Below are 27,935 nucleotides of genomic sequence, written 5' to 3' on the forward strand. Positions count from 1 at the left end.
GTCTTTAGGAAGGTGTCTCACCACCCTGGAGAGAAATCAGCAATCAATTTCCAAAATATTCTCCAGCCAGATAAGCCATGCTTTGGGTAGAAATGTTTTCCAGCGTCTTTGAGTATCTAAAGAGGTCTTTACTTCAGATTCTATCATTGCCCTTGAAAAGTATTGTGTCATTTTTTTTTCCACCACAAAATGCAGCTGATGTTAGCTCCTTAATCTGCCTTGCCAGGAGATTCCAATTTATTTGGGGGCAAAGGAATCAATTAAATTATTGATGATGTATTTATCATCTTGATAAAGGAATCCTAATAGGGTTTTCAAGGAAAACGTGAGAAATGATTGTCCAGTGAATATGAAGCTGAGAGTCAGTTCTTGGGATAGATGGAAGGGGAATAATGGCAAGTCATTGTTACATCTAACAAAAAATTCTGTGATTTCTGTAGTCATGAGACCTCAACTACCCATAAAAGCATGACTTTCCAACGGACAAAATGTCTAGATGGTTGACATTTTTGAAAGGACAGAAAAAAATGGTTAAGAAGTTCACATCGAGCCCTATCCAAAGCCATCAAACTCAAGTTTATATTAAGCCAATATGTGTTTGGTCATTTTCCTTCTGGTCAAGATCACTCGTCAAACTAGCTATTAGTGAATGCTGTGCATTTTAACATGTGCACTAGCTGGGGAATGGGCTGGAGGATTCTGCTAAACCTATTGACTATACCCGTAATTCACTTTATCCTGGATTTTGACTCTGAAGAGAGGCTAGACTATGTACTCGAAGGCAAAACTGATCTTTGTGTCAGAAAATTCAGTATAGGATGATGAAATCTTAGGGTCTCAGTGAATATCCCCCTGCTGATTCTTATGACCTGTGAGAAGTTGGATTCATTTTTAATGAATTTATAGAAACTGTATGCCAATCTAGATTACCACCTCATCTCACTGAGCAACCAGTTCCACCTCTTCTTAATCTTTCTCTGTCAGCTTTTTGTTGTCATTGCTCTTTCCATCTCGGGCAATAGCTATTTGTCTAGGCTCATCTCTCTTTGTAAGGCACCACGTCTTTTGCATCATTATATCCCCAGACCCTAGCACAGGACATTCAAATAGGGGCAGCATCCCCTAGAGCAGTGGTTTTCAGCTGGGGTGATAGTCTCCTCTGGGGATTTTTGGCAGTGTCTGGAGACATTTTTGTTGTCACAACCTGGGATGGGGTGTTACTGACATCTAGGGAGTAGAAGCCAGAGATGCTGCTAAACATTCTACAACACTTAAGGCAGCTGCCCTGAGAAAATAATTATCCATTAAGAGTGCCGAGGTTGAGAAGCCCTGTCATTAAACACCAATTTTGGAAAACTTATAGCCACAGAAACCTCGTTGTAAATGGGATATTTCATGGGTATCCAACATATATAATGGGCAACACACGACATATAAAGTGATTTTAAGCAGGATAGGCATCCAGAGTCCCACTTACCCATGCCTCCTTTCCCCTTCTCCAGTTGCCCTTGTAAGTCCTTGCAGTATCCTGGGGCTCAGTTTGTGGGCTCTCTGGTATAACCAAAGAAGTATGGGATTCAAAGTCACAAGGCATGGGGTTGGGACCTTGATCTACCACTTACAGGCTATACAACCTTGGATAAGTTACTTAACCTTCTTGGGTTTGTTTCTTTGCCTGTGAAATGGGCTAATAGTACCTATGTCATAAGGATTGTTTTAAAGGGTGAATGAGATTATAAGTATAAAAGTACCTTGTAAACTCACTACTTTGCTGTTGATCAAATATTATAGTTCATTCAAGGTTAATGCTTGTTGAATTACTGGCTATGGAAAAATGAAACTACAGTAATACTAAAAACATGCAAAACCTGCTCTAGAGTCAGTGATGAGAATCTTTTCCATGAAGCCAGAGAGAGTATAGAAACCAGGTTCTTAGGGCTCTGTGTTTCTTTGAACTAGATATAATTTTAATAAACTTGATCTCTCAGAATTAAAGTGACTCTTCTCAGCCTCACTTTAAAAGGAGAACAAATTCTTATCAGGGGATTTTCTGTGGGTTCTCTTTAATTACCAGGGAATATTGTTAGCATATTATAATCATCTTCTGTTTCTCTCCCCATATATTTTTTCCTTTTATTTATTTATCCACTTTCTTTTTTTTATTTTTTATTTTTGGTGGGAGAGTTGTTCATGGGCTGGGAATTGAACCCAGGTCTCCCACGTGACAGGCAAGAATTCTACCATTGAACTACCCATCAGTAGTTTTATCCACTTGTGTTAGTGACTCCTTCCCATTCTTTCCCATGCCCTTTGTTGATAAAATCCATGCTCCTTAGCATGACATTCAAGGACCTTCAGAATATCCCTGCAACAACCCATCCTTCCAAATTTACCTCCTACTATGTACTACTGTATACTGTACACTCCTCAAACCCTTGATTGTTCATTATTTTGGGGGAATTGGACAATGCTTTCTAATGTCTTAGCTTTGCTCATAATTATGGCTTAGTTACTTCCTGATTACTGCTTACTCTGGGGTCTCTTCCCTTTTCTGCTTGTTGATTAAAGGTGAACTTAGAGCAAGGGCAGTGGAAACATTAAAAGCTTAGAGAACAGAAGGTAAAAGAAGAGGTTGCTTTTGGCCTCAGTTTTCCCCCATGTATCTTTCTTAGTTCTATCCACTCAACCCATACTCAGCATTCTACCTCAAATTTCATTCATCACATTGTGATCTTTTCTGTCTCTCCCACTAGAATACCTCCCTGGGTATTCTGATTTATCCAGGTTTCTCTAATTCCCAGTGGAGAGTGTGCCCCAGTTAGGTAACATCAGTGGTCTCACCTTCACGTAGTCATATTCACAAAGGTAGGAGGATTCCAGGTCAAAATGCATGAAGTAAAGCTTGATCCGAAATCCCTCTGGGACAGTGATATTCCAAGTTACCTCCGAATCACTTGGATAGGAGTCTGGATAGCCAGGTGAGTGGAGCTGGCCAAACATACTGTTTAGCTCCACGGTGTGAGGTGAAGCCTTCACCAGGCAGAAACACAAAGCATGATAAAAAAGGAAGCACCTGAAAGACATGAAGATGGGTCTGTTTACATGCATGTACGCAATCCCTAACCACAGGCAGTAGCCAGGAGACAAAGTGTTGGGTATATCTCTGCCACTGAACTGCTGTAATTTACTTTCCCCATCTGAACCTTGCTTATTCCATCAACAATACAGAGGGAGGCAGGAACTTGGTGATTTCTAAGTTTTTTTTTTCCAGTTCTGCTCTTCTGAAGATTGGATAATAGTATTAAACTTTTCCTAAAAGTACCACATTTATGTCTCTAACACATTTTATTTTATTGTTGAAAATATAAATTTCACAATTAGGTGAAAGTTTCTTCTTTTCTTCAGGTCAACTTCATGTAAGAATCATAAACTCTGCATTCATTTTTTAAAAAATATCATGTGATAAAAACATGGTAATATTGGAATGAGACTCAAATTCAGTAATTCAGGAATCTATAGTACCTTAAACAGATTTAACATGTCGAAAGAGATATTTCACCGCAAAATCAGTCAAGGTACTCAAAATCTTGAATAAAGAAAGAATGAGCAAAAGAAGTTTTTTTCTTCTTGGTACATCTTCTAATAAAGGGTCACCAACTTGCAACTTATTTCTAGCTGTAGGAATCAGAGATATCGGACTGTTAAAAAAGTTCAATATAGGGCAAGGAAAACCAATAAAACTTACATATGCCAGATAGGACTGATGCAATAATGAGGCAGAATGATCAAAGCTGGGCAAATCCCTGATGGTCAGTACACACAGCACCAGGCATCTAATGCATCACACCCCGGAAAGACCCAGGGACCGTGAACTCAAATGTCCCAAAGTTGGCATATCAACTTTTCCCCTAACCAGTTTCTGTTCTCATTTTTTATTTCTATTAATGGTATTACCATCCATCTAGTTTTTTAACCCTGAAATTTCACCCTTTCTCTTTCCTCTTAAACCACATTCAAGTCACCAGTGAACAGTCTTATTTATTCTGTTCCCTATGTTTTGGAAATCTGTCTCCCCAATCTAGTTTCTCCAATCAGTTACTTAGTTTAAATTTTCTAATCTGGCCTATTGCTATAGCATCCTAACTGGTCTCCCTGTTTGCATCCTTACTTTATGCCTTTTGGCAATCTTCTACCAAAGTTGATTTTCTCAAACACAGATATGACCTTACTGTCCACAGTGCCTGCAGGATAAAGCATCTGCTCCCAGGATGCTTTCCCATTTTCACCTGCTGTTGATTTTCCTTCTCAGCCTCGTCCCAATGCCAGTCATGCTATCCTCTTGTCATTCCAGAAGCACATCATGCCCTTCCATGCCTCTGTCCCATTGCACATGTTCTGCTCATTCCTTACCTGATGTCCCCCACTATTTAGCTCAAAATCTTCCCAGCCTATGGAATATCCCTTCACTCCTCCAGATTCCACAGCTTCCTGTATATGCCTCTTTTAAGTCATGTATTGCCCTGAATTGCTTTAGGCACAGGCTTTGATGTTAGGTGTACTTGAGTTCAAGTCCCAATTCTTCCACTAACTGGCTGTGACAATTTGGGATACTAGTATCTCTGAGCTCAAGTTTCCTCATATATGAAATGGGAATTGTAATCCCCAGTTTACACGGTTTATATGAGCATTAGAGATGTGTCTGTGAAGGACCTCATATAGAGCCTGGCATATAATAAACAATGAATGAATGAATGAATGAATGAATGGATCAATGAATGAAAGGATGAAATTGGGGCCAGAGTCTTAAATAGTCTAAAAACTCAATGCTGGTAAGCTATACCAGCTAGTCCACTGCATTAGGAAGTTTTCCATTTCTCTATTTCTATTTTGTGTGTGTAATACACATATGCATGTGTATTTATATATACATACCTATGAATATTTGAGTATGTGCACAGAGCAGGATAACTACATATAGTTTATTCATATATAAATATTTACATATAAAGTAAATAAGGAAGTACAAAAAGCTGTAGAAGGACACATACTAAGTTAGAAAGTTATTTAAATTATTTCCAAGCCTCTCACACTAGCAACATGTGAGATGCTGTTAAGAAAACAAAATGGTTTAATACAATAGCCAGTAATAACAGTTTAAAAAAATCTATCTGTTGTGGGAGGGCCTCAGAGGCAGTGAGATGGGAAAGCATACATCCAAGTTATCCAGTGAATTAGTAGGAAAATTGGGTCCAGAAATGTTAACTTACTAGGTTCAGGAACTCCCACTTTCAAATGAAGAAATGCACTGAGGTTAACAGGGGCAGGGAGCCTTGGTTCATTTGTGCATGTGGAGGGGAGAGCACTGGTCCTTGGTCAGAAGAACCAGCTTCAAGTCCAGGTTTTGACTTTATTTATCCGACTCATTTTGGGGAAGTCACCTAAGGTCTTGGTTCCCTTATCCATTAAGTGATGATAATAATGACTTTCCACACGGCACAAATGAGGATTGGGAAGCGCTTTGTTAACTATCAAGCCCTAGGCAAATATTATTTATGATTACTCCATCATGCTGCTTCCCGAAAAGCAGAGGTTAGGAATGAGCTTTGGTTCCCAAACTGGACTTCCCTGCAATCAAGACAACCAGATTATGCAAGACTGAAAGGTCAACTTTCTCGGTGCCTGATTTTTCCAGACCATACTGAGGAAACTCTGAGCCTAGGAAGGCAGATTTTGTCCAGGGCTGACAGCTGCCAGCCCCTTCTTAGCCCCCCAGGCCCAGCACCACGCATGGAAGACAACTGGTCAGCGTGGGCGGGAGGCCTGTGGAGCTTCTGTTCTATTCCGTTTGCAACTCAAAACTGTTTTAGACATTTGAAACAAATATCTCCTCTCGTATAATGGGCTTGCGCATACGCTTGCTTGCTTGCTTTAAACTGTAAATCAAAGGATGAAAATGGCAGCTTTCATTCCCCACCACACTCTAAATGTTCTTGGCTTCTTATCCTCCAGGCACGGGCTGTGTAATTCATGACACCTGCTATCTAGCCTCAAGCTAATCAAAAAAAGTTTAGTTACATTTGCTTGAAATGTCAAAAGTAATATATAAAGATGGGGATTTCATAGGCTCTACTGTGGGAAGAGGGGAGCAGGAATATATAAAAATGTCTGTATAAAAGTCTATGATTGTGGAATGAATAGTATTTTCTCTCCTCTTCATTCACTCCTCTCTTAACCTATGCAATACCACGACTGAAAATTTTTGAGTATTAGAGTTGAAAGGGACTCTAGAGAGCCTGGATTTGCACCCTTATTGCAACCTTATCTTACAGATGATGAAATGGGTAGTACATTTCAAGAGGTGATATGCTGTGCTCAATAATATATGATGAAGTAGCTACAACAGAAGGGAATAATAAAAACTCACAAAAGAAGCTGGGTTAATGCCTACATAATGTTCAAGTATCTGGCCAAAGTGATTAATCATGTGAAAAATAATTCATTGAACCCATGGATTTATGTGGAAATTTGAAACATCCTAATGCTAGAACCCCTTCTCAAGAGATTCTTATTTAATTAGTGTGGAGTAAGGCCTGGAAACTGGCATTTGTTAAAGCACCACAAGTGATTTCAATGTGCAGCCAGGATTGAGAACTTGATAATTATGCCCTTAGCTGACAGTCTGGTGGAATATAGTAGAAGCAGTCCTGGACTTGGAAGCCAAAGCCAGAAGTTTGAGCCTGGACTTCTAAGACCATCAATGAGGCATTGGGCAAGTTGCTTAACTGCTTGTCTTCTCACTCGTACATCAATTCCTACCTCATCTGCAATCTGAAGTCCAGAGGGGACAGTGTCCATAAAAGCTCTTTATCAGTTCTGAAGTGCTATATTCATGTGAGGCAAGACAATTTAAAGACTTATCTAGTGAGGCACTTTCCTAGCAATTGCTTTGCTATTCAACAATTGAATTCAATTTAACCAACATTTATAGGGTGCCCAGAAGGAAACAGACATCATGCTAGGTGCTGGTCATATACATAGATCCTGTTTCTCAAGGAGATCTCCATCTTGAAGGAGAGATGGACACTTAAACGAGGAGATATTACAAAGACGATAAAAGATTGGCTCTAAAGGATAGAGGCAGCACAAAGGAGGGGGGATGCTCCCTCTAGGGGATGGTGGCCAGGGAATAAGGGATGATATTTGACCTGGCTTGAACAATCAGGTGGAAAATAGGGGGAGGCTGTTTGGTATTGAGGGATGAGTGCATGCAAAGAAACAGAACTGTTCTTCTGCCCTGCAGTTTGGTATGGCCAGGGCATGAAGTCAAGTAGGGGGAGGTTGGGATTTGGATCAAGGACAGGTAGGCAAAGGTCAGTCAGATTATCATTCCGGGTAGATGGGAATAAATCCCATCTTTTTTAGGAGAAAGGACAAGGAAGTTAGATGGCAGATTTGAAATTACAATGCAGTTACCAAGAACAGAATGATTGAATTCCCTTAAAGGCCGTATTATCTCTCTGAACCACAGGTAATCTGAATTCAAACAGTTAACACAGTCTGCAGCCCCACATTTCTTTCATCCCCAGCAAAGCTGCTACTTGACTTTGCAGAAGAGAAATTAAAAAGAAAATTAATGGGAAAAGAGGTGTGTTGGGACTCAATACATCGCAAGGTGTTTTTCTTTTTTTAAAAAACAGCATTAATATCTATAAATAGTAAAAATAGGGTGATTGGATTTGGGAACTTGGAGAGGAAAACTTATAAGGAATGTTTGGTAAGAAGGATCAAATAACTCTAAGTGCAAGTTAAAGAGTAGGAAAGGTCGAAGAGCTTAAAACCAATCAGAGTTTGCAGTCCCTCCTGTGGGAACTCTAGAGGTTCTTTTTTATATTAGTGGTATCCCTTTAAGAATCGTTTGGTGCAATTCATAGCCTGATTCATGCCACCAGCTGCCTCTGATTTCAGTGAGTAATGCAGAAATTTATAGGGAACTGTAAAATGGGGACAGGTTTTTAGTTTTCTAAATTGAGGCTTTAGCTGGCAAACTTCTGAAGATTTAAGAAACCACGGAGTTAAGCTGGTGAGAAGCTGCTTTCTCTTCCGGTCAGAACAAATAAGCACACGAACACATATCTAACTCACAAAGTGTTGAATGAGATAACTCGATGCTCTTTGCAGTGGCAGAAAACGAAAAATTAGCTCGTGGGCAACAGGAGAGTCACATTTGCCAGCAGGCAGCACCCTACGCTGGCAGAGAGAGAAATCTGAGCTTCAGCAACGCTGGGGCAGGGTTTGCATAGTCTCCCATCTCGAATTGCAAGTGTCCGGAGTCTCAGGGAAGGGCGTCCAGCCCCAGTCTGCCTTCTCAGAGCCCCGGGGATCGATGAGAAACCCCTCGCCTCCACCCTCAGGGCACGGAGGCGAGTCTGCCCAGAGACAAGGTCAGACCCTCTGGCTACTTGACACCTGGTCCCCAAAGGTCCCCCATGCCCTCTCCCGCCCTCGCACTCACCTCATTTTCCTGCCCTGGACGCCCCTGGCTGCCCGCCGCTCGTTCCCCCGGCCTGTCTTGTCTGCGAGCGCGTCCCCGGTGTGGTGTCAGCGATGCCTTATCTTTGTTCTGAGGTCCCTGTGTGTCTCTGGAATTGGCTGGCATTCTCCATTCAGGTCACGCCTTTCCCTTCCTGCAACAGATCCCCTCTCCCCCTCTCTCCCTCTGGCTTCTCCTCTCTCCTTTGGCTGGCTCTTATATACACTCTGAAGAACCTGACAGGACAGAATCTATCTGTCTTCTTCCTTAAAAGATCTGCTCCTCCAGTTCCCTCCTTAATCCGGCGGCGTGGCTGGCTCCAGCCCTTTAGAGAAAAGAACCGAGAGGCTCGAATAGGTATTTGTATTACAGCGGAGGGCTGCGGGGAGAAAGGGGACAATGCCTAATTTCACTTTGGTCTCCCTTGCCAGATGGCTATAATTCTCTGCTCTTCTTCAGGACACCAGCAAAAGAATGCCAATTAAAGAGAAACAACAGCTAAGAAGGCAGTTCTAACATCTACCCAAGGAGAGAGAAAAAAAAGATACAAGTCCACAAGCCTCAGTCTGTCTGCAAATAACTACAGGTTTTCATGTGAACAGAGCTGCTGACATGGAATGTGAGGAAGCACCGAGCCTGCCGTACGTAAAAGCAGAACTGGCAGCATTGTTTATCAACCCCTCCGTGTCCAGAGGTCTAGATCTCGAGACGGTCCATCACAGGAAGAAAGCCCAGTATCCCTGAGTGTAGAAAAGCTGGGCCTGTATACGTGTCTGTACACATGACTTGTGGAGAAATGCAACACTGGGTCTGAACTGAATGATAATAAGAAAACTACCCGCTTCACAACAATAACAACAGACAGGATAGGGAGAGATGTATCTGGATATGAAAAATAGTATTTACTGAGCACCTTTCCTGTGTTAGGTCCCGTGCTGTGCACAAACATCATTTCAATGATCTGCACAACCTTGTGACTGTCATACTATTATCGGTATGAGGCTCAGAGAGGCTACACAATTTGCAAACATTACTCAGCTATTCAGTATTCCCTACTGCTACTACCACATGTTCTATGCATTTTACCAGATTAACTCCCTCAATCATCTTTACATCCTGTGTAGGTGGGTAGGAACACTATCCCCATTTTTCAGATTAGAAACTGCCCAGAGAAGTTAACTGACTTACGCAAGGTCACATAGCTAGAGAGTGATGGAGGCAGAATTGGAAGCAACGAAGATTCTGAACTATTACCCAGTATATTACACAGCTGCTCACAAGTATATTATAATTTACATGACACTTCAAGCACATAAACAAACACTCAACATCCATAGGAAAACTCAATTTGAGGCGAACTGAAAGGAGCATTAGACTTGAGTCAGAATTCAACTATTGTCTTTTCTTTCTACGCGAGCCAGCTGTGCCCTTTGGGTACACTATCTATCATCTCTAGTCCAGTTTCCTCATCTGTAAAATGGGATCTGCTATGAGGCGTAAGTGAGATTATGGCTGCGGAAGTAGTTTTCCAGCTGTCCAGTGGGGTATACGAGAGAGGGCTTTCACTCGCCCTAGCCAAGGCAGCAGATCAGTTACACCCTCCATCCTTAAATAATGCTCCTTTGGCACATTTTTGGGAGCAGTTGCTTGAATCCCTCTGAAATTCTCTTCACTCCATTTTCTTTATTTTAAAGCTTTAGAATGTCAACCTGGCTAATTCTGGCATTATTGAGAGGCTGTGGTCCAGATTGTAGATACAAAGACATGAGATGAAAGAATATGTTTGAACTCAGGCAAACTCTTAGTAAAATGCTGCTTTCTGTTTCAGCAAGGGTAGACAAAATGCCTTAAAAAAAGTCTTATTAAGAAGACTCACACACACAAAAAAAGAATAAAAAATAAAAAGAAGACTCACAGTTGAGGGAGAAGGGCTGGGGGCATGCATGAAACCAGAAGGAAAGATGGAGAATAAAGCGAGATGGTATAACTTAGGAATGCCTAGAGTGGACAATGATGGTGATAAAATGTACAATTATAAAATCATTTTTGCATGAGGGAGAACAACAAATGAACGTCAACATTGCAAGGGTTTGAAAATGGATGGTATACAGGAGAAGGTACAATCAATATAAGTTAGGGTCTATAATCAACAGTAACACTGTAACATGCGTCCACTGAATGTAACAAAGGCATTATGCCAAAACTAAATGTCAGCAAGTGGGGGTGGGGGTTGGAGGGCATGGGGGAGGGATATGGATTCTATGCGGAAGAAAAGGAAATGTCCTCATGTAGATTGTGGTGGCGAAGGCACGGCTATTTACTTAGGTTGGATTGTATGATGTGTGGATAAAACTGGTTAAAAATTAACAGAGAGAGAGAAAAAAAAAACCTCACTGTCCCTTCAGACATCAAATAACTCTCACAAAACAACATTTTAATGATTTAAGTGTACATGAATCAGAAACACATGGGCGACATTTCTCTTGGAATACACAAGGGTTTTAAAAGCAAGGGAATTAGAACTTGGCAAAAGACATGCTGCGTTCTGCAGAGGCCCTGCCCATTGAAGACATTTGCTGTATTCACACTGCAGCTGAGCTTGCCCCCTCCTCATTTAGGGCATAACCAGGGAAAGGCAGTTGTTTTTTTCTGGGCACAGAAAGAAGCAGCTGGGAGGGAAAACCATCATCTTCTCCTTGTAAAGTGCTGCAGAGCAATTGGACCTCCCCGAGTCACTTCCTGGCCATGTTTTTACAAGGCTGCCAATCTTCAAAAGGGAGGCATTTGAAATATGCTCTAAGCCAAAGTTCTGTCAATATGTGACAGATCTGATATGCGATTCCCTGGGAGTTTGCCAAGGCTCAGATGCAATCTGCAGGAAAACAGAAATGATCTGGGTGGGTTTCTGGGCAGTGTCTCATTGGGTTGGATTATATTTCTGATATTATTCTGTGTTTTTAAAAACTTCCTGAGGTATCCTTAACAGATACGGGAGTGGGTGGAATGGAAGGACATTGTTCTGGGGGCAGAACTGGGCTCAACATTGGCAGGCTCATTTATATGTGACCTTGGGCAAGTCACCTCTTTCTTGGGCTGGGGAGGGCCATCAGTTTCTTCAACTGTCAAACCACGGGATTGGGCCAAATTGAGATCAAGGAAGATAAAACTGTGAGTGTGAATATTATGGATTGATATTGCAGTGGGGATGGTCAGCTGGATTGTTAATGACCTATAAAGGGAGTCCAGGATTCCAGAGTGGCACCTCATAATCTTGACACTTGTTCTTTCTGTGGTTACAATATCATTACTATATTACTTGGGATTTAATCATAGACACTTAGAGGAATAATTTTTAAAAGGATTCAATCAGGTTTTTAAAAGTTTAACAAAAATGTTGAAATCTGCATGCAAGGAACTGACAAGTCCTTGTCAGTTAGAATTGTAATAGTACAGAACCACAGAGGTGGGCCCAGCCTGGGATTAGAGACGGGGCAAACAATCAGAAAGCTAAGCTAGCAACAGAGTAAATGTTATAGAATTCCTACCACTAGAACATGTTTTACTAAGATATTTATTATATACATTTCCTGAGTTCAGAGTCTCTGGAATTCCATTAATGTGTCAGAAAATGTAAAGAATTTGGGCCATGGGTTTCTGTTGGTAAAGCCTGAAATCCAGGCTTCCTATGGAATATCTAAGAAACTGATAAACAGCTCCAAAGATTGCAGTTTAGGATTAAATATTGGGTTTTTCAACACATTGTGTGGCAGTATGCTGAAAGCCTGTCAGACCACGAGAATAATCTAAGAAATTAAAAAAATACCAATGCTTGAGCTTCACCCCAGAAGATTAAAATTCACTAGATCTGGAGAGGGGGTTCCTGAATCTGTAAAAGTTCCTCTGGTAGGATTTTGTCATTTTTGACATTAGAGAACAAAATGGTGCATCTGACGATTGATGCCATCTGAGATTTGAATACACACACTTAATATGTAACACTTATTGTTATATACATTATTTGCACGTAGTTTTCACAACTTTTGTTTTCACAAATCTAGGGTCCTTTCCTCTCATCTACAGACTCCCGGTCCTGCCTGTGGACTTTGAATATCTATGAACTGTGCTTTCATGTGATTGCAAAGATTTCTGGAAAGAAAAATTAGATTCTATTCCAAAGAATAGAAAAGTAAGTTCTCTTACAGAAGAGTGTCACAAAGTGTTGAGATGCCTACCACTGATGGTATCAAGCTGATTTCACATGCCAAACACATGGAATTATAAAGCACTGGGTCATTTAAAATTCTGTCTGGTAGAAAATAACAAAAATTCGACTAATGCTAAAGCAGATAGAATTTATTTCCTTATATACCACGAAACCAGGAGGAAGGTAGGACCGACGCAGCTGCTCAATCTTATTTTCTTTCCTTATGTGCTGCCAGCCTTAAAATGTGGGCATTCATCCTCATGTTTGTCAACTTTGCAGTCACAAAAAGGCTATTGCAACTCCAGATGTCATGTCCACATTCCAAGCAGGAAAAAAGAAGGAAGAAGATGAGGTGACACTGGGAGGCTTCTGTTGTATGTCTTACCGGTCAGGGCTGGGTCATGTTGCCACTCCTAGCTGCAAGGGAGGCTGGGAAGTTGAGTTCTTGCTATTAGAATTTACATAACAGAGGCAGGTAAGGAAGACAGGTGTTGGATACGGGGACTTATGCAAGTCAGCCCTCCATTTCTGCTAAAATTATATGTCAAGAAAGTCATGTCACTTTCATTTCTCTTTTACTACTGCTATTATTAAAAGGGAAGTCTCAAGATGGTCCCATTATACCTTTCACACTAAAAGACAAGTCTCAGGTTCAGTATTGTGGAGGTGATTGTATTCTGCTAGAATTTGACGGTATTTCTTCATTAACTTTACTGTAATATTTATGGTAGCGACATACTTTCAACTGTGTGGATTCCAATTTAAAAAAACAGCAGAGACTTCCGGAGAAGATGGCGGCTTAGTAAGACGCTCGGATCTTAGTTCCTCCTCCAGAAAAGCAACTAAAGAAACAGAAACAATACGAAACAGCTCCCGGAGTCACAACAGAGACCAAAAAGACAGCGTACCCCATTCTGGAATGGCTGAACGGGCAGGGAGAATCCGCTGCGGTGAGATACCCGAGGGGCGCGCGTTTTCCCGGCCGGGGCGGCTGGCGACTGGGGTCCCCTCCACGCACGTGGCTCCCTGGTCTGACTGGGAACATTGGATAGCGGGGCCCTCCCATCACGCTTGGTGTCTCGGGCCAGCTGGGCAATTTGGACCGGCACTCCCCCAAGCCGCGGCCAGCGACCCCCGCCTCCACGCACGGTTTCCCAGGCCGACTGCCCCGCAGACAGACGACCGCCACGAGCACCACCTACCGGGCAGGAAAAGAAAAACAGAGCCCAGAGATTCCACAGAAAAACCTTTCAACCAGCTGGGTCCCACACCCAGGGAAATCTGATCAAATGCCCAGACACCAGCAGAAAATAATGGATGACGCTCGGAAAATTGAAGATATGGCCCAGTCAAAGGAACAAACCAATAGTTCAAATGAGATACAGGAGCTGAGACAACTAATGCTGAATATACGAACAGAAATGGAAAAACTCTTCAAAAACCAAATCAATAAATTGAGGGAGGACATGAAGAAGACATGGGCTGAACAAAAAGAAGAAATAGAAAATCTGAAAAAACAAATCACAGAACTTATGGGAGTGAAGGACAAAGAAGAAAAAATGGAAAAAACAATGGATACCTACAATGGTAGATCTAAAGAGACAGAAGCTACAATTAGTGAACTGGAGGATGGAACATCTGAATTCCAAAAAGAAAAAGAAACTATGGGGAAAAGAATGGAAAAACTTGAGCAGGGAATCAGGGAACTGAATGACAATATGAAGCGCACAAATATACGTGTTGTGGGTGTCCCAGAAGGAGAAGAGAAGGGAAAAGGAGGAGAAAAACTAATGGAAGAAATTATCACTGAAAATTTCCCAACTCTTATGAAAGACCTAAATATACAGATCCAAGAAGTGCAGCGCATCCCAAAGAGAATAGACCCAAATAGGCGTTCTCCAAGACATTTACTAGTTAGAATGTCAGAGGTCAAAGAGAAAGAGAGGATCTTGAAAGCAGCAAGAGAAAAACAATCTGTCACATACAAGGGAAACCCAATAAGACTATGTGTAGATTTCTCAGCAGAAACCATGGAAGCTAGAAGACAGTGGGATGATATATTTAAATTACTAAAAGAGAAAAACTGCCAACCAAGACTCCTATATCCAGCAAAATTGTCCTTCAAAAATGAAGGAGAAATTAAAACATTTATAGACAAAAAGTCACTGAGAGAATTTGTGACCAAGAGACCAGCTCTGCAAGAAATACTAAAGGGAGCACTAGAGTCAGATATGAAAAGACAGAAGAGAGAGGTATGGAGTAAAGTGTAGAAAGAAGGAAAATCAGATATGATATATATAATACAAAAGTCAAAATGGTAGAGGAAAATATTATCCAAACAGTAATAACACTAAAAGTTAATGGACTGAATTTCCCAATCAAAAGACATAGAATGGCAGAATGGATTACGACCCAGCAATACCACTGCTAGGTATCTACTCAAAGGACTTAAGGGCAAAGACACAGACGGACATTTGCACACCAGTGTTTATAGCAGCATTATCTACAATTGCAAAGAGATGGAAACAGCCAAAATGTCCATCAACAGACGAGTGGCTAAACAAACTGTGGCGTATATCTACAATGGAATATTATGCAGCTTTAAGACAGACTAAACTTATGAAGCATGTAATAACATGGATGGACCTAGAGAACATTATGCTGAGTGAGTCTAGCCCAAAACTAAAGGACAAATACTGTATGGTCCCACTGATGTGAACCGACATTCGAGAATCAGCTTGGAATATGTCATTGGTAACAGAGACCAGCAGGAGTTAGAAACAGGGTAAGATAATGGGTAATTGGAGCTGAAGGGATACAGACTGTGCAACAGGACTAGATACAAAAACTCAAAAATGGACAGCACAATAATACCTAAGTGTAATGTAACTAGGTTGGAACACTGAATGAAGCTGCACCTGAAATATGGTTTTTTGTTTGTTTGTTTGTGTGTTTATATCTTTTGTTTTTGTTTATTTCTTTTTCCTTTTTATATATATATATATTTTTATTAGTATTATTATTTTAATTCTCTTCTCTATATTAACATTCTATATCTTTTTCTGCTGTTTTGCTAGTTCTTTTCCTAAAATGATGCAAATGTACTAAGAAATGATGATCATACATCTATGTGATGATACTAAGAATTACTGAGTGCATGTGTAGAATGGAATGATTTCTAAATGTTGTGTTAATTTCTTTTCTTTTTTTTGATTAATAAAAAAATTTAAAAAAAAAACAGCAGAGATTTAAGTAAAACATGAAGTAAATAACATAAATGGCATTTATGCATATGAAAAAAAATTGTAAAGGTAGAAGCAATTTTGGAAATATTGCTCTGGAGGATGGACTCAGTAAGAGTCACCCTTGTGGTAGAAGAAGGAATAGCCCGTGGGTCAAGATTCCTGGGTTGGAGAATGAAAGGTGGCCCAAACCCACTGTGATGCCTTAAGCTCTTTGTCTGTTGTCTTTGGTCTTTAGATTTGTAATTCACAAGGCTAATGTTGAATTAAAAAAAAAATACACTGCCACTCAAATTCTTTATAACATTTCTGAATCAGTATATGAAACTATACCTATTATATTACCATTAAGCCTGGATTAAAGTTTCAGAAGATTCCAAAGTATTTTTTAAAAAGAGGGTACACTATGGCTTGAAAAAGAGCAAAGTATTCCCAAGAAGAACATTTCCCTCTCTATTACTCATTTCATCCTCACAACAGTCAATAAAGGTCAAATATTATCATCTTTATTTTACACTTAATACTGACAATATTTAGATGAAGTAATTGAGCCTGAGAGGACAGAAATACCTTGCCAAGGGTCACATAGAAACTAGGTGGTAGGGCAGAGACCATGAAATCAGATTTACCCACTTGCATACTCTTTTTATATTAGGTTGTAGGCCACTCTGTTTGAGATTGAACATTAAAAAAAAAACTTCTTGCTCTTTGAAGGCTCAAGGTGACCTTTGCCTGGCCAACTCAGCCTGGATCCTTACCACACAATATTATTAGACAAAGAGTCATTCTGATTCTCTTAAAGAACAAAATCTCCACACTTTGTTATCTATCATTAGATTTATCAGATCCAGAACCAACTTTGGTTAATATGAAAAAGGGAACAGCTCTGCCCCTTTCCCACCTCTCACTCAGCTCAACCTCTTTCCTACCCTTTTCCTCCCTCTTCTCCAGGCTACAACCATCAACTTCTTTCTCTTTCTGCCTCATTTCATACAGTGCAAGAGAAAATTCAGGAGCAGCCTCCGCCAACCCATTCCAGTTCTCTCTGACATTTTTTCTTCATGTAGCTGGCTAAGGGTGGTTGGGGACCAAGACTAGTATTTAAATCTGGCAGGGAGTGGGGATGTGCCACACAAGCATCTGATTATTGAAGCTTGGTCATCTAACATTGCACATTGGTTTGTGCAATCAGGTACCAACTTAACAAATAATACAGAGTATGTGTTTTCCAGTTTGATGCTTTTCCTCATGATAATTTTGCAAGAGGAGTGGTGATACATAAGGAAGGATAGTGAGGGTCTCAAGTCCTTGAGACACATACCATCCATATCTACCTTACCTTTGCTTACTAAAGTCCATTTTATACCGATTATAGTTGCCCCTCACTTTTACTGGGTCTCCTGTCTCCAAAAGGTTCTCCAGATGCTAAGAACTAACCACACAACAGGATAAATTAGATCATAAAAAGAAAAGGGACAGCTGGGGTCCAGCTTGATGCTTCTTTTTTTTTTTTTAATTTTTTTATTAATTAAAAAAAATTAACTAGCACAACATTTAGAAATCATTCCGTTCTACATATGCAATCAGTAATTCTTAATATCATCACATAGGTGTATGGTCATCATTTCTCAGTACATATGCATCGATTTAGAGAAAGAAATAGCACGACAACAGAAAAAGAAATAAAGTGATAACACAGAGAGAAAACAAAACTAAAAATAAAAAGTACAAAAATATATAAGAGAAAAAAAAAAAACTATAGCTCAGATGCAGCTTCATTCAGAGTTCCAACATAATTACATTACAATTAGGCAGTATTGTGCTGACCTTTTTTTTTTTTTTTTTTTTTAGAAATCATACCATTCTACATATGCAATCAGTAATTCTTAACATCATCACATAGATGCATGATCATCGTTTCTTAGTACATTTGCATCGGTTTAGAAGAACTAGCAATATAACCGAAAAAGATATAGAATGTTGATATAGAGAAAAAAAATAAAAGTAATAATAATAAGAACAAAACAAAACAAAACAAAAACCTATAGCTCGGATGCAGCTTCATTCAGTATTTTAACATGATTACTTTACAATTAGGTATTATTGTGCTGTCCATTTTTGAGTTTTTGTATCTAGTCCTATTGCACAGTCTGTATTCCATCAGCTCCAATTACCCATTATCTTACCCTGTTTCTAACTCCTGCTGAACTCTGTTACCAATGACATATTCCAAGTTTATTCTCGAGTGTCGATTCACATCATTGGGACCATACAGTATTTGTCTTCTAGTTTTTGACTAGACTCACTCAGTATAATGTTCTCTAGGTCCATCCATGTTATTACATGCTTCATAAGTTTATTCTGCCTTAAAGCTGCATAATATTCCATCGTATGTATATACCACAGTTTGTTTAGCCACTCGTCTGTTGATGGACATTTTGGTTGTTTCCATCTCTTTGCAATTGTAAATAACGCTGCTATAAACATTGGTGTGCAAATGTCTGTTTGAGTTTTTGCCCTTAATTCCTTTGAGTAGATTCCCAGCAATGGTATTGCTGGGTCGTATGGCAATTCTATATTCAGCTTTTTGAGGAACCGCCAAACTGCCTTCCACAGTGGTTGCACCATTTGACATTCCCACCAACAGTGGATAAGTGTGCCTCTTTCACCGCATCCTCTCCAGCACTTGTCATTTTCTGTTTTGTTGATAATGGCCGTTCTGGTGGGTGTGAGATGATATCTCATTGTGGTTTTGATTTGCATTTCTCTAATGGCCAGGGACATTGAGCATCTCTTCATGTGTCTTTTGGCCATTTGTATTTCCTCCTCTGAGAGTTGTCTATTCAAGTCTTTTTCCCATTTTGTAATTGGGTTGGCTATCTTTTTGTTGTTGAGTTGAACAATCTCTTTATAAATTCTGGATACTAGACCTTTATCTGATATGCCATTTCCAAATATTGATTCCCATTGTGTAGGCTATCTTTCTACTTTCTTGATGAAGTTCTTTGATGCACAAAAGTGTCTAATTTTGAGGACCTCCCATTTATTTATTTCCTTCTTCAGTGCTCTTGCTTTAGGTGTAAGGTCCATAAAACCGCCTCCAATTGTAAGATTCATAAGATATCTCCCTACATTTTCCTCTAACTGTTCTATGGTCTTAGACCTAATGTTTAGATCTTTGATCCATTTTGAGTTAACTTTTGTGTAGGGTGTGAGATATGGGTCTTCTTTCATTCTTTTGCATATGGATATCCAGTTCTCTAGGCACCATTTATTGAAGAGACTGTTCTGTCCCAGGTGAGTTGGCTTGACTGCCTTATCAAAGATCAAATGTCCATAGATGAGAGGGTCTATATCTGAGCACTCTATTCGATTCCATTGGTCGATATATCTATCTTTATGCCAATACCATGCTGTTTTGACCACTGTGGCTTCATAATATGCCTTAAGTCAGGCAGTGCAAGACCTCCAGCTTCGTTTTTTTTCCTCAAGATGTTTTTAGCAATTCGGGGCACCCTGCCCTTCCAGATAAATTTGCTTATTGGTTTTTCTATTTCTGAAAAATAAGTTGTTGGGATTTTGATTGGTATTGCATTGAATCTGTAAATCAATTTAGGTAGGATTGACATCTTAACTATATTTAGTCTTCCAATCCATGAACACGGTATGCCCTTCCATCTGTTTAGGTCTTCTGTGATTTCTTTTAGCAGTTTTTTGTAGTTTTCTTTATATAGGTTTTTTGTCTCTTTAGTTAAATTTATTCCTAGGTATTTTATTCTTTTAGTTGCAATTGTAAATGGAATTCGTTTCTTGATTTCCCCCTCTGCTTGTTCATTGCTAGTGTATAGAAATGCTACAGATTTTTGAATGTTGATCTTGTAACCTGCTACTTTGCTGTACTCATTTATTAGCTCTAGTAGTTTTGTTGTGGATTTTTCCGGGTTTTCGACGTATAGTATCATATCGTCTGCAAACAGTGATAGTTTTACTTCTTCCTTTCCAATTTTGATGCCTTGTATTTCTTTTTCTTGTCTAATTGCTCTGGCAATAACCTCCAACACAATGTTGAATAATAGTGGTGATAGTGGACATCCTTGTCTTGTTCCTGATCTTAGGGGGAAATTTTTCAATTTTTCCCCATTGAGGATGATATTAGCTGTGGGTTTTTCATATATTCCCTCTATCATTTTAAGGAAGCTCCCTTGTATTCCTATCCTTTGAAGTGTTTTCAACAGGAAAGGATGTTGAATCTTGTCAAATGCCTTCTCTGCATCAATTGAGATGATCATGTGATTTTTCTGCTTTGATTTGTTGATATGGTGTATTACATTAATTGATTTTCTTATGTTGAACCATCCTTGCATACCTGGGATGAATCCTACTTGGTCATGATGAATAATTCTTTTAATGTGTTGTTGGATTCGATTTGCTAGAATTTTATTGAGGATTTTTGCATCTATATTCATTAGAGAGATCGGCCTGTAGTTTTCTTTTCTTGTAATATCTTTGCCTGGTTTTGGTATGAGGGTAATGTTGGCGTCATAGAATGAATTAGGTAGTTTTCCCTCCACTTCGATTTTTTTGAAGAGTTTGAGGAGAGTTGGTACTAATTCTTTCTGGAATGTTTGATAGAATTCACATGTGAAGCCGTCTGGTCCTGGACTTTTCTTTTTAGGAAGCTTTTGAATGACCGCTTCAATTTCTTTACTTGTGCTTGGTTTGTTGAGGTCATCTATGTCTTCTTGAGTCAAAGTTGGTTGTTCATGTCTTTCCAGGAACCCGTCCATTTCCTCTAAATTGTTGTATTTATTAGCATAAAGTTGTTCATAGTATCCTGTTATTACCTCCTTTATTTCTTGAGGTCAGTAGTTATGTCTCCTCTTCCATTTCTGATCTTATTTATTTGCATCCTCTCTCTTCTTCTTTTTGTCAATCTTGCTAAGGGCCCATCAATCTTATTGATTTTCTCATAGAACCAACTTCTGGCCTTATTGATTTTCTCTATTGTTTTCATGTTTTCAATTTCATTTATTTGTGCTCTAATCTTTGTTATTTCTTTCCTTTTGCTTGCTTTGGGGTTAGCTTGCTGTTCTTTTTCCAGTTCTTCCAAATGGATAGTTAATTCCTGAATTTTTGCCTTTTCTTCTTTTCTGATATAGGCATTTAGAGCAATAAATTTCCCTCTTAGCACTGCCTTTGCTGCGTCCCATAAGTTTTGATATGTTGTGTTTTCATTTTCATTCGCCTCGAGGTATTTGCTAATTTCTCTAGCAATTTCTTCTTTGACCCACTCGTTGTTTAGGAGTGTGTTGTTGAGCCTCCACGTATTTGTGAATTTTCTGGCACTCTGCCTATTATTGATTTCCAACATCATTCCTTTATGGTCCGAGAAAGTGTTGTGTATGATTTCAATCTTTTAAAATTTGTTAAGACTTGCTTTGTGACGCAGTATATGGTCTATCTTTGAGAATGATCCATGAGCACTTGAGAAAAAGGTGTATCCTGCTGTTGTGGGATGTAATGTCCTATAAATGTCTATTAAGTCTAGTTCATTTATAGTAATATTCAGATTCTCTATTTCTTTGTTGATTCTCTGTCTAGATGTTCTGTCCATTGATGAGAGTGGTGAGTTGAAGTCTCCAAATATTATGGTATATGAGTCTATTTCCCTTTTCAGTGTTTGCAGTGTATTCCTCACGTATTTTGGGGCATTCTGGTTCGGTGCGTAAATATTTATGATTGTTATGTCTTCTTGTTTAATTGTTCCTTTTATTAGTATATAGTGTCCTTCTTTGTCTCTTTTAACTGTTTTACATTTGAAGTCTAATTTGTTGGATATTAGTATAGCTACTCCTGCTCTTTTCTGGTTGTTATTTGCATGAAATATCTTTTCCCAACCTTTCACTTTCAACCCATGTTTATCTTTGGGTCTAAGATGTGTTTCCTGTAGACAGCATATAGAAGGATCCTGTTTTTTAATCCATTCTGCCAATCTATGTCTTTTGATGGGGAATTCAGTCCATTGACATTTAGTGTTATTACTGTTTGGATAATATTTTCCTCTAACATTTTGCCTTTTGTATTATATATATCATATCTGATTTTCCTTCTTTCTACACTCTTCTCCATACCTCTCTCTTCTGTCTTTTTGTATCTGACTCTAGTGCTCCCTTTAGTATTTCTTGCAGAGCTGGTCTCTTGGTCACAAATTCTCTCAGTGACTTTTTGTCTGAGAATGTTTTAATTTCTCCCTCATTTTTGAAGGATAATTTTGCTGGATATAGGAGTCTTGGTTGGCAGTTTTTCTCTTTTAGTATTTTAAATATATCATCCCACTGTCTTCTAGCTTCCATGGTTTCTGCTGAGAAATCTACACATAGTCTTATTGGGTTTCCCTTGTATGTGATGGATTGTTTTTCTCTTGCTGCTTTCAAGATCCTCTCTTTCTCTTTGACCTCTGACATTCTGACTAGTAAGTGTCTTGGAGAATGCCTATTTGGGTCTAATCTCTTTGGGGTGCGCTGCACTTCTTGGATCTGTAATTTTAGGTCTTTCATAAGAGTTGGGAAATTTTCAGTGATAATTTCTTCCATTAGTTTTTCTCCTCCTTTTCCCTTCTCTTCTCCTTCTGGGACACCCACAACACATATATTTGTGTGGTTCATATTGTCCTTGAGTTCCCTGATACCCTGTTCAAATTTTTCCATTCTTTTCCCGATAGTTTCTTTTTCTTTTTGGAATTCAGATGTTCCATCCTCCAAATCACTAATTCTATCTTCTGTCTCTTTAAATCTATCATTGTAGGTATCCATTATTTTTTCTATATTTGCTACTTTATCCTTCACTTCCATAAGTTCTGCGATTTGTTTTTTCAGTTTTTCTATTTCTTCTTTATATTCAGCCCATGTCCTCTTCATGTTCTCCCTCAATTTATCGATTTCATTTTTGAAGAGGTTTTCCATTTCTGTTCGTATATTCAGCATTAGTTGTCTCAGCTCTTGTATCTCATTTGAGCTATTGGTTTGTTCCTTTGACTCGGCCATATTCTCAGTCTTTTGAGCATGGACAGTTATCTTCTGCTGCTGGCGTCTGGGCATTTATTCAGCTTTCTCTGGGTGTCAGACCCAGCAAGATTGTAAGATTTTTCTGTGAAATCTCTGGGATCTGTTTTTCTTATCTTGCCCAGTAGGTGGCGCACGTGGCACACGTTTGTCTCAAGTGTTTGGAATGGGTCTCCCCCAGTCACCAATCTCCGCGGCCTGGGAATTTCGGATCCAATTCTCTCCATTGGTTCAGGGGCCGTGTGTAGTGGGGGCGTCAGCTGCTGCGGCTTGAGGGGACCCTGTGGCTGGTCGCGGGCCGCAGCGGGCCTGGGGGATTCCCCACCGGACCAGGAAGCCTCCCGCAAAAGAGGGGCGCCAGCCATCACGGCTTGGGAATCTTGCCTCTCCGAGACTGTCAGCCAGTCCGGGAAGGAGGGAGGGAGTAGCTCGGACCACCGCAGCTGCCGCTGATCGGGAAATCATGCGCCGCCGGGGGTCTCACCACAGCTGAGTCTCGCGGTCAGACTAGCCAGCCCAGACTTTGGATAGCCCTCTGATCCGAGATTCATAGCCGCGGACTCAAAGTCAAGACTCGAAGCCGCCTGCAAAAGAGGGGTGCCGCCTGCCTCGGCCTGGGAAACTTGCTTCTCCAATACTCTCAGCCGGCCCGGAAAGGAGGGAGGGAGTAGCTCGGACTGCTGCAGCTGCCGCTGATCGGGAAATCGCGCGCCGCTCGGGGGTCTCACCGCAGCCGAGTCTCGCAGTCAGACTAGCCAGCCCAGACTTTGGATAGCCCTCTGTTCCGAGTTTCTTAGCCGAGGACTCAAAGCTGAGACTCGAAGCCGCCCGCAAAAGCCGCAAAAGAAGGGCGCTGCCTGCCTCAGCTTGGGAAACTTGCTTCTCCGATACTCTCAGCCGGCCCGGGAAGGAGGGAGGGAGTAGCTCGGACCGCCGCAGCTGTGGCTGCTCGGGAAATCATGCACCGCTCGGGGATCTCACCGCAGCCGAGTTTCGCAGTCAGACTAGCCAGTCCAGACTGGGTTACGCTGTGTGTCCATTCCCTGCTGTAGCCCCGGGAGCTGTTCTGTACTGTTTCTGTTCACCTATTAGTTGATTTGGAGTCGGAGGAACTAAGACGCATGTACCTTACTAAGCCACCATCTTGGATCCCCCAGCTTGATGCTTCTTGATCATGGAGGAATGAAGGTCCTCACTTCTCTAACTTCTTATTGCCTTTTTGTGACCATTATTTTTCCACCTTTCTTCCAAATTTCTCTGCTCTTCAAACAGGAGGGCTACTGCAAATCCTACTTGTCTCTGTTACTGTCATCTTCTAACCTCTTGGTTGTACTCTTCATTCCTTTCCCTTGACCTCCTCATCTTTGATGAATGTCCCCCACTTCATCTTAGCCACTATTACACCCACAGCCATATCTATTTCTGAAATCTCACACTTGTACACTATATTCTTTGATGACAATCTCCTATCTTTCTAAGTCTTTTACTCCTTCATAATCTTGTATGTAGACTTTTATCTCATTGAGACATTGAGCCCTTTGACATCATTCTATTCTCTTCCAGTCCACCAGATCCTCAACATTTCACATCTTTTCCAAATGCCATAACCAATCACTAGAAGTGCTTTGCAGATTAATTTTTCTCTGCTTGTTACTTGGCTCTCTTACTTTGGAGCAGTGCTTCATCATCCTTCTGGTGAACCACTGAGAATATAATGGAAATTAGTTTCCCTCTGTCTGGAACACTCCATATAAAGACACATAGTCCACTCTCTCACAAACTTCAGTTCTTTCTAGAATGTCATCTTCTCAGTGAGGTCCTTGATGACCAGTCTATTTGAAGTTATAACATCTACTCCCACTTTTGTTCTCTATTTCCATATCCTCCTTTACTCTTCTTCATGGAAGTAATCACCATCTAAAATACTGGTTATTTTAATGATTTGTTTGATTATTGCTTGCTGCCCACCCTACTATAACAATATAACCTCTGAGTGGGCAAATAGTTTTGTATTTTTTGTTTACTGTTGTATTCTTAGTACCAAGAAAAATATATTAATAAAATTTTGTAGAATGGGACTTAGTCCAAGAAAAATTTTAAAATGCACATGTGCACAAAAGTTTGCATATAATTTCAGGGGCTTGATATCTCTCCCTCCAGAGATCCTGAATGCTGAGACTCAATTTTAAGTCTTCTTCCTGAACGTCTCTCATAGGCCCCACTACTATAATTTTAAATACTATTACACACTGATAATTCACAAAATCTATTGCTAAGCCTTAATATGTCCATAAATCAATTGCTATTACTATCTCAGTCTGGAGGTCCCACTGGAACAGAGGTCATTATCGTCCCATTTCCAACCTGCTCATTCTCTTGCACTGTGTTCATGAACCACCATCTACTCGGAAACCTAAGCCAGAAACTTGAGTGTCATCCTTGATTTATTTTTTCCCTTTCTTTCCACATGCCACCAATCAATATATCTTATTGTCTTACATCTCAAATCTCTCTCAAACCCATCATCATGGATATTCTTCATTCCCCACTAACCCTGCATTAGCCTAGGCCCTCATTAGTGCTAAATGGATTATGTCATCAATCTCTTAAATTGTTTCTCTGCTTTTAGTTCCACTTATATAAAATACAATCTCACTAACTAGCTCCCTTTGTCAAACCTCTTAGAGCTCTCCTTTGCCTTCAAGATAGAATAAAAATATCTTTAAATAGCATTTTTTGGGGGGGGCTGGGGGAGTCCATGGTCCAGAAATCGAACCAGGGCCTCCCACATGAAAGGTGAACATTCTATCACTGAACTACGCTTGCACCCTTAAATAGCATATAACACTTAAGCTAGACTTTGTATTATTGCTCACCAATATTTTTGCTTCTCTTCCCTTTCCTGATCACATGGAAACCTACATTTCCTTGATCCTCTTGCAATTTGTCAGGGACACTGGATATTTTTCTGGCCAGTGGGATATGCCTAGAGATTATGTAGGCCACTTACATGCTGAAGCACCTAAGCGCTGGTGTGCGGTTTGCAATATGTTCTTCCTTTGCTGCAGCAAATCATGAAGCCTCATGTTGACATGAGTTGCCATGAGACTGAAGAAGCCTCGAATGCTGAGTCATCACATGGAGGACTGCTGCCTATAGAGAGTCCAGGACCCATAGCAGACTTTGCATGAATGAGAAAAAAACTTCTGTTGTGTGAAACTATTAAGTTTTTGGTTTTGTTACTGAAGAATAACAGGGCCTATCCTAACCTAATATTTTTATATGGCATTTTTCTTTCTCTTCTATATTCTTTCCCACAACTAGCACACTCCCAAGCACACATGTAGACTCATTTTAATGTCTACAATGGTACCAAACTAGTTGAATATTCCAGATTCCATCATGCTGTCTCATGCCTCCAAACACTTATTTACTATGCGCTCTTGGTCTTTAATGCTATATACTTCCTTATTTGCTAGAGAATGCCTTTTTACACATCCTTTGAAATCATACTCAAATGGGAGCTGCTTGGGAAAAACTTCTGCTGTATGACACATTCATTAAACTACTGCATGTGTCAAATTGTAGAGCAAATATTTGTATACTTTTGTCACTCTTTCATTAGAATAATCCATTTGAGTGTCTGAACAATATTTTTTGTACTTTGGGGTCAAGAAATGTTTTTTGAATACATGGATGTATAAATAATGGTTTAAAAAAGGTGTTGACTTAGTTTCCAGGTAGCTATGAGAAATACCACACTTTGGCTTGGCTTAAACAATGAGAATTTATTAACTCAAGGTTTGGGAGGCTGGATGGCTTACTTCCTCCTGTGATCAATAGAATTCTGGCTGACTGGCAATCCTTGGGGTTCCTTGTATTTATCATTCCATGATGATGTCCTCTCTTTTCTTTTCTATGTTCCCACTGACTTTTGGCTTCTGGCTCCTTCCTGTGGCTTTCTTTTTTATAAGGTTTCCAATAAGATTAAGATTCATTCTGATTCAGCCTGCTGGGAGAGAGCTGTACAGCATCCAGGAAAGAATGGATGAACAAGCTGAGAAACAGTGGAAAGGGTCTGTGAATAAGCCATTTTGCAGCAGCTGCCAGCATCCATTCCCCACTCCTGAGGTGAGCTGCCTTGGGTCTGGTCACTGGCTGGCTGCTGAAGATGGAGAGTGATGTGGAAGTCCTCTTCCACAAAAATGAGATGGGATGCAGAAGGGGAGTGCACAGCCAACTATGGAGTTATAGCTTTTTTAGTGCGTATTTTAGCATATCCCAGTAAGGACCAGCTGCAGCCATTGTTTTCACCCTACCCCAACAGGGGCATAGGCCAGTATAGGTTTTAAGACATGATCCTCCTTTGGGCTGTGGGGAACCAGATGCTGAAGAGTGCCAGCTGCTGGACAGGCCAGAAAAGCACACCTTTGAGGAACCATCAAAAATGCTTTTTGGTGTCTTCACTGACCCTATCTCCAGGGCTCTTTGAAACCCTTCATGGGTCCCTGGCTCTGTCTTGGCTGGAAAAGACTGACTTGGGAAAGTCCTCTCTGGGGTGACCTTCCTCCAAGAATTTGCCCTCCAAACAAAAGGAGCTAGAGGCAATGAAAGGAGAGTTAAAAAAAAAAAACAAAAAAACAAACTATAGAAGCAAAATGAAAAAACACAACAGATCAAGATTCTCAGAGAAGTAACAGAGGAAAGGAAACTTTTTCTTGGAGGTGAAATAATTGCATAAAAATACATACTTAAAAATTGTACCACAAACCTAGAGTGAGAATCAAATGAAGAGCTGGTAAAAATGATCAAACACAAGCAATTCTAAAGGTCTAGAATAAGTTGAGCCAAGTGTGAAAGAAGAGCCTTAACACAAAGCCAACCTACAATAAAACCAT

The 27,935-nt window shown here is 40.2% G+C and overlaps 1 protein-coding gene and 1 non-coding gene across 3 annotated transcripts in view; both read right to left on the reverse strand.

Moving 5' to 3' along the window:
- Nucleotides 1-3,185, reverse strand: part of MASP1 (MBL associated serine protease 1) — a 63,849-nt gene extending 60,664 nt beyond the window's left edge. Inside the window, exon 1 of one of the 2 annotated variants that reach the window (XM_077117853.1) lies at nucleotides 2,842-3,184. In XM_077117853.1, coding sequence (XP_076973968.1) covers nucleotides 2,842-3,108 — 267 coding nt within the window. In that variant the 5' untranslated portion in view covers nucleotides 3,109-3,184. Of the gene's footprint in view, nucleotides 1-2,841 lie in introns of both variants that reach the window. The other variant, XM_077117852.1, reaches the window with a different exon arrangement.
- On the reverse strand, nucleotides 2,188-2,258 carry TRNAD-GUC (transfer RNA aspartic acid (anticodon GUC)). Its single transcript has one exon. It is a non-coding gene; the product is annotated as a tRNA-Asp (tRNA).
- Nucleotides 3,186-27,935: the final 24,750 nt, after the last annotated feature.

This window comes from Tamandua tetradactyla, chromosome 10, assembly GCF_023851605.1.
Source record: "Tamandua tetradactyla isolate mTamTet1 chromosome 10, mTamTet1.pri, whole genome shotgun sequence".
Classification (NCBI taxonomy): Eukaryota; Metazoa; Chordata; class Mammalia; order Pilosa; family Myrmecophagidae; genus Tamandua; species Tamandua tetradactyla.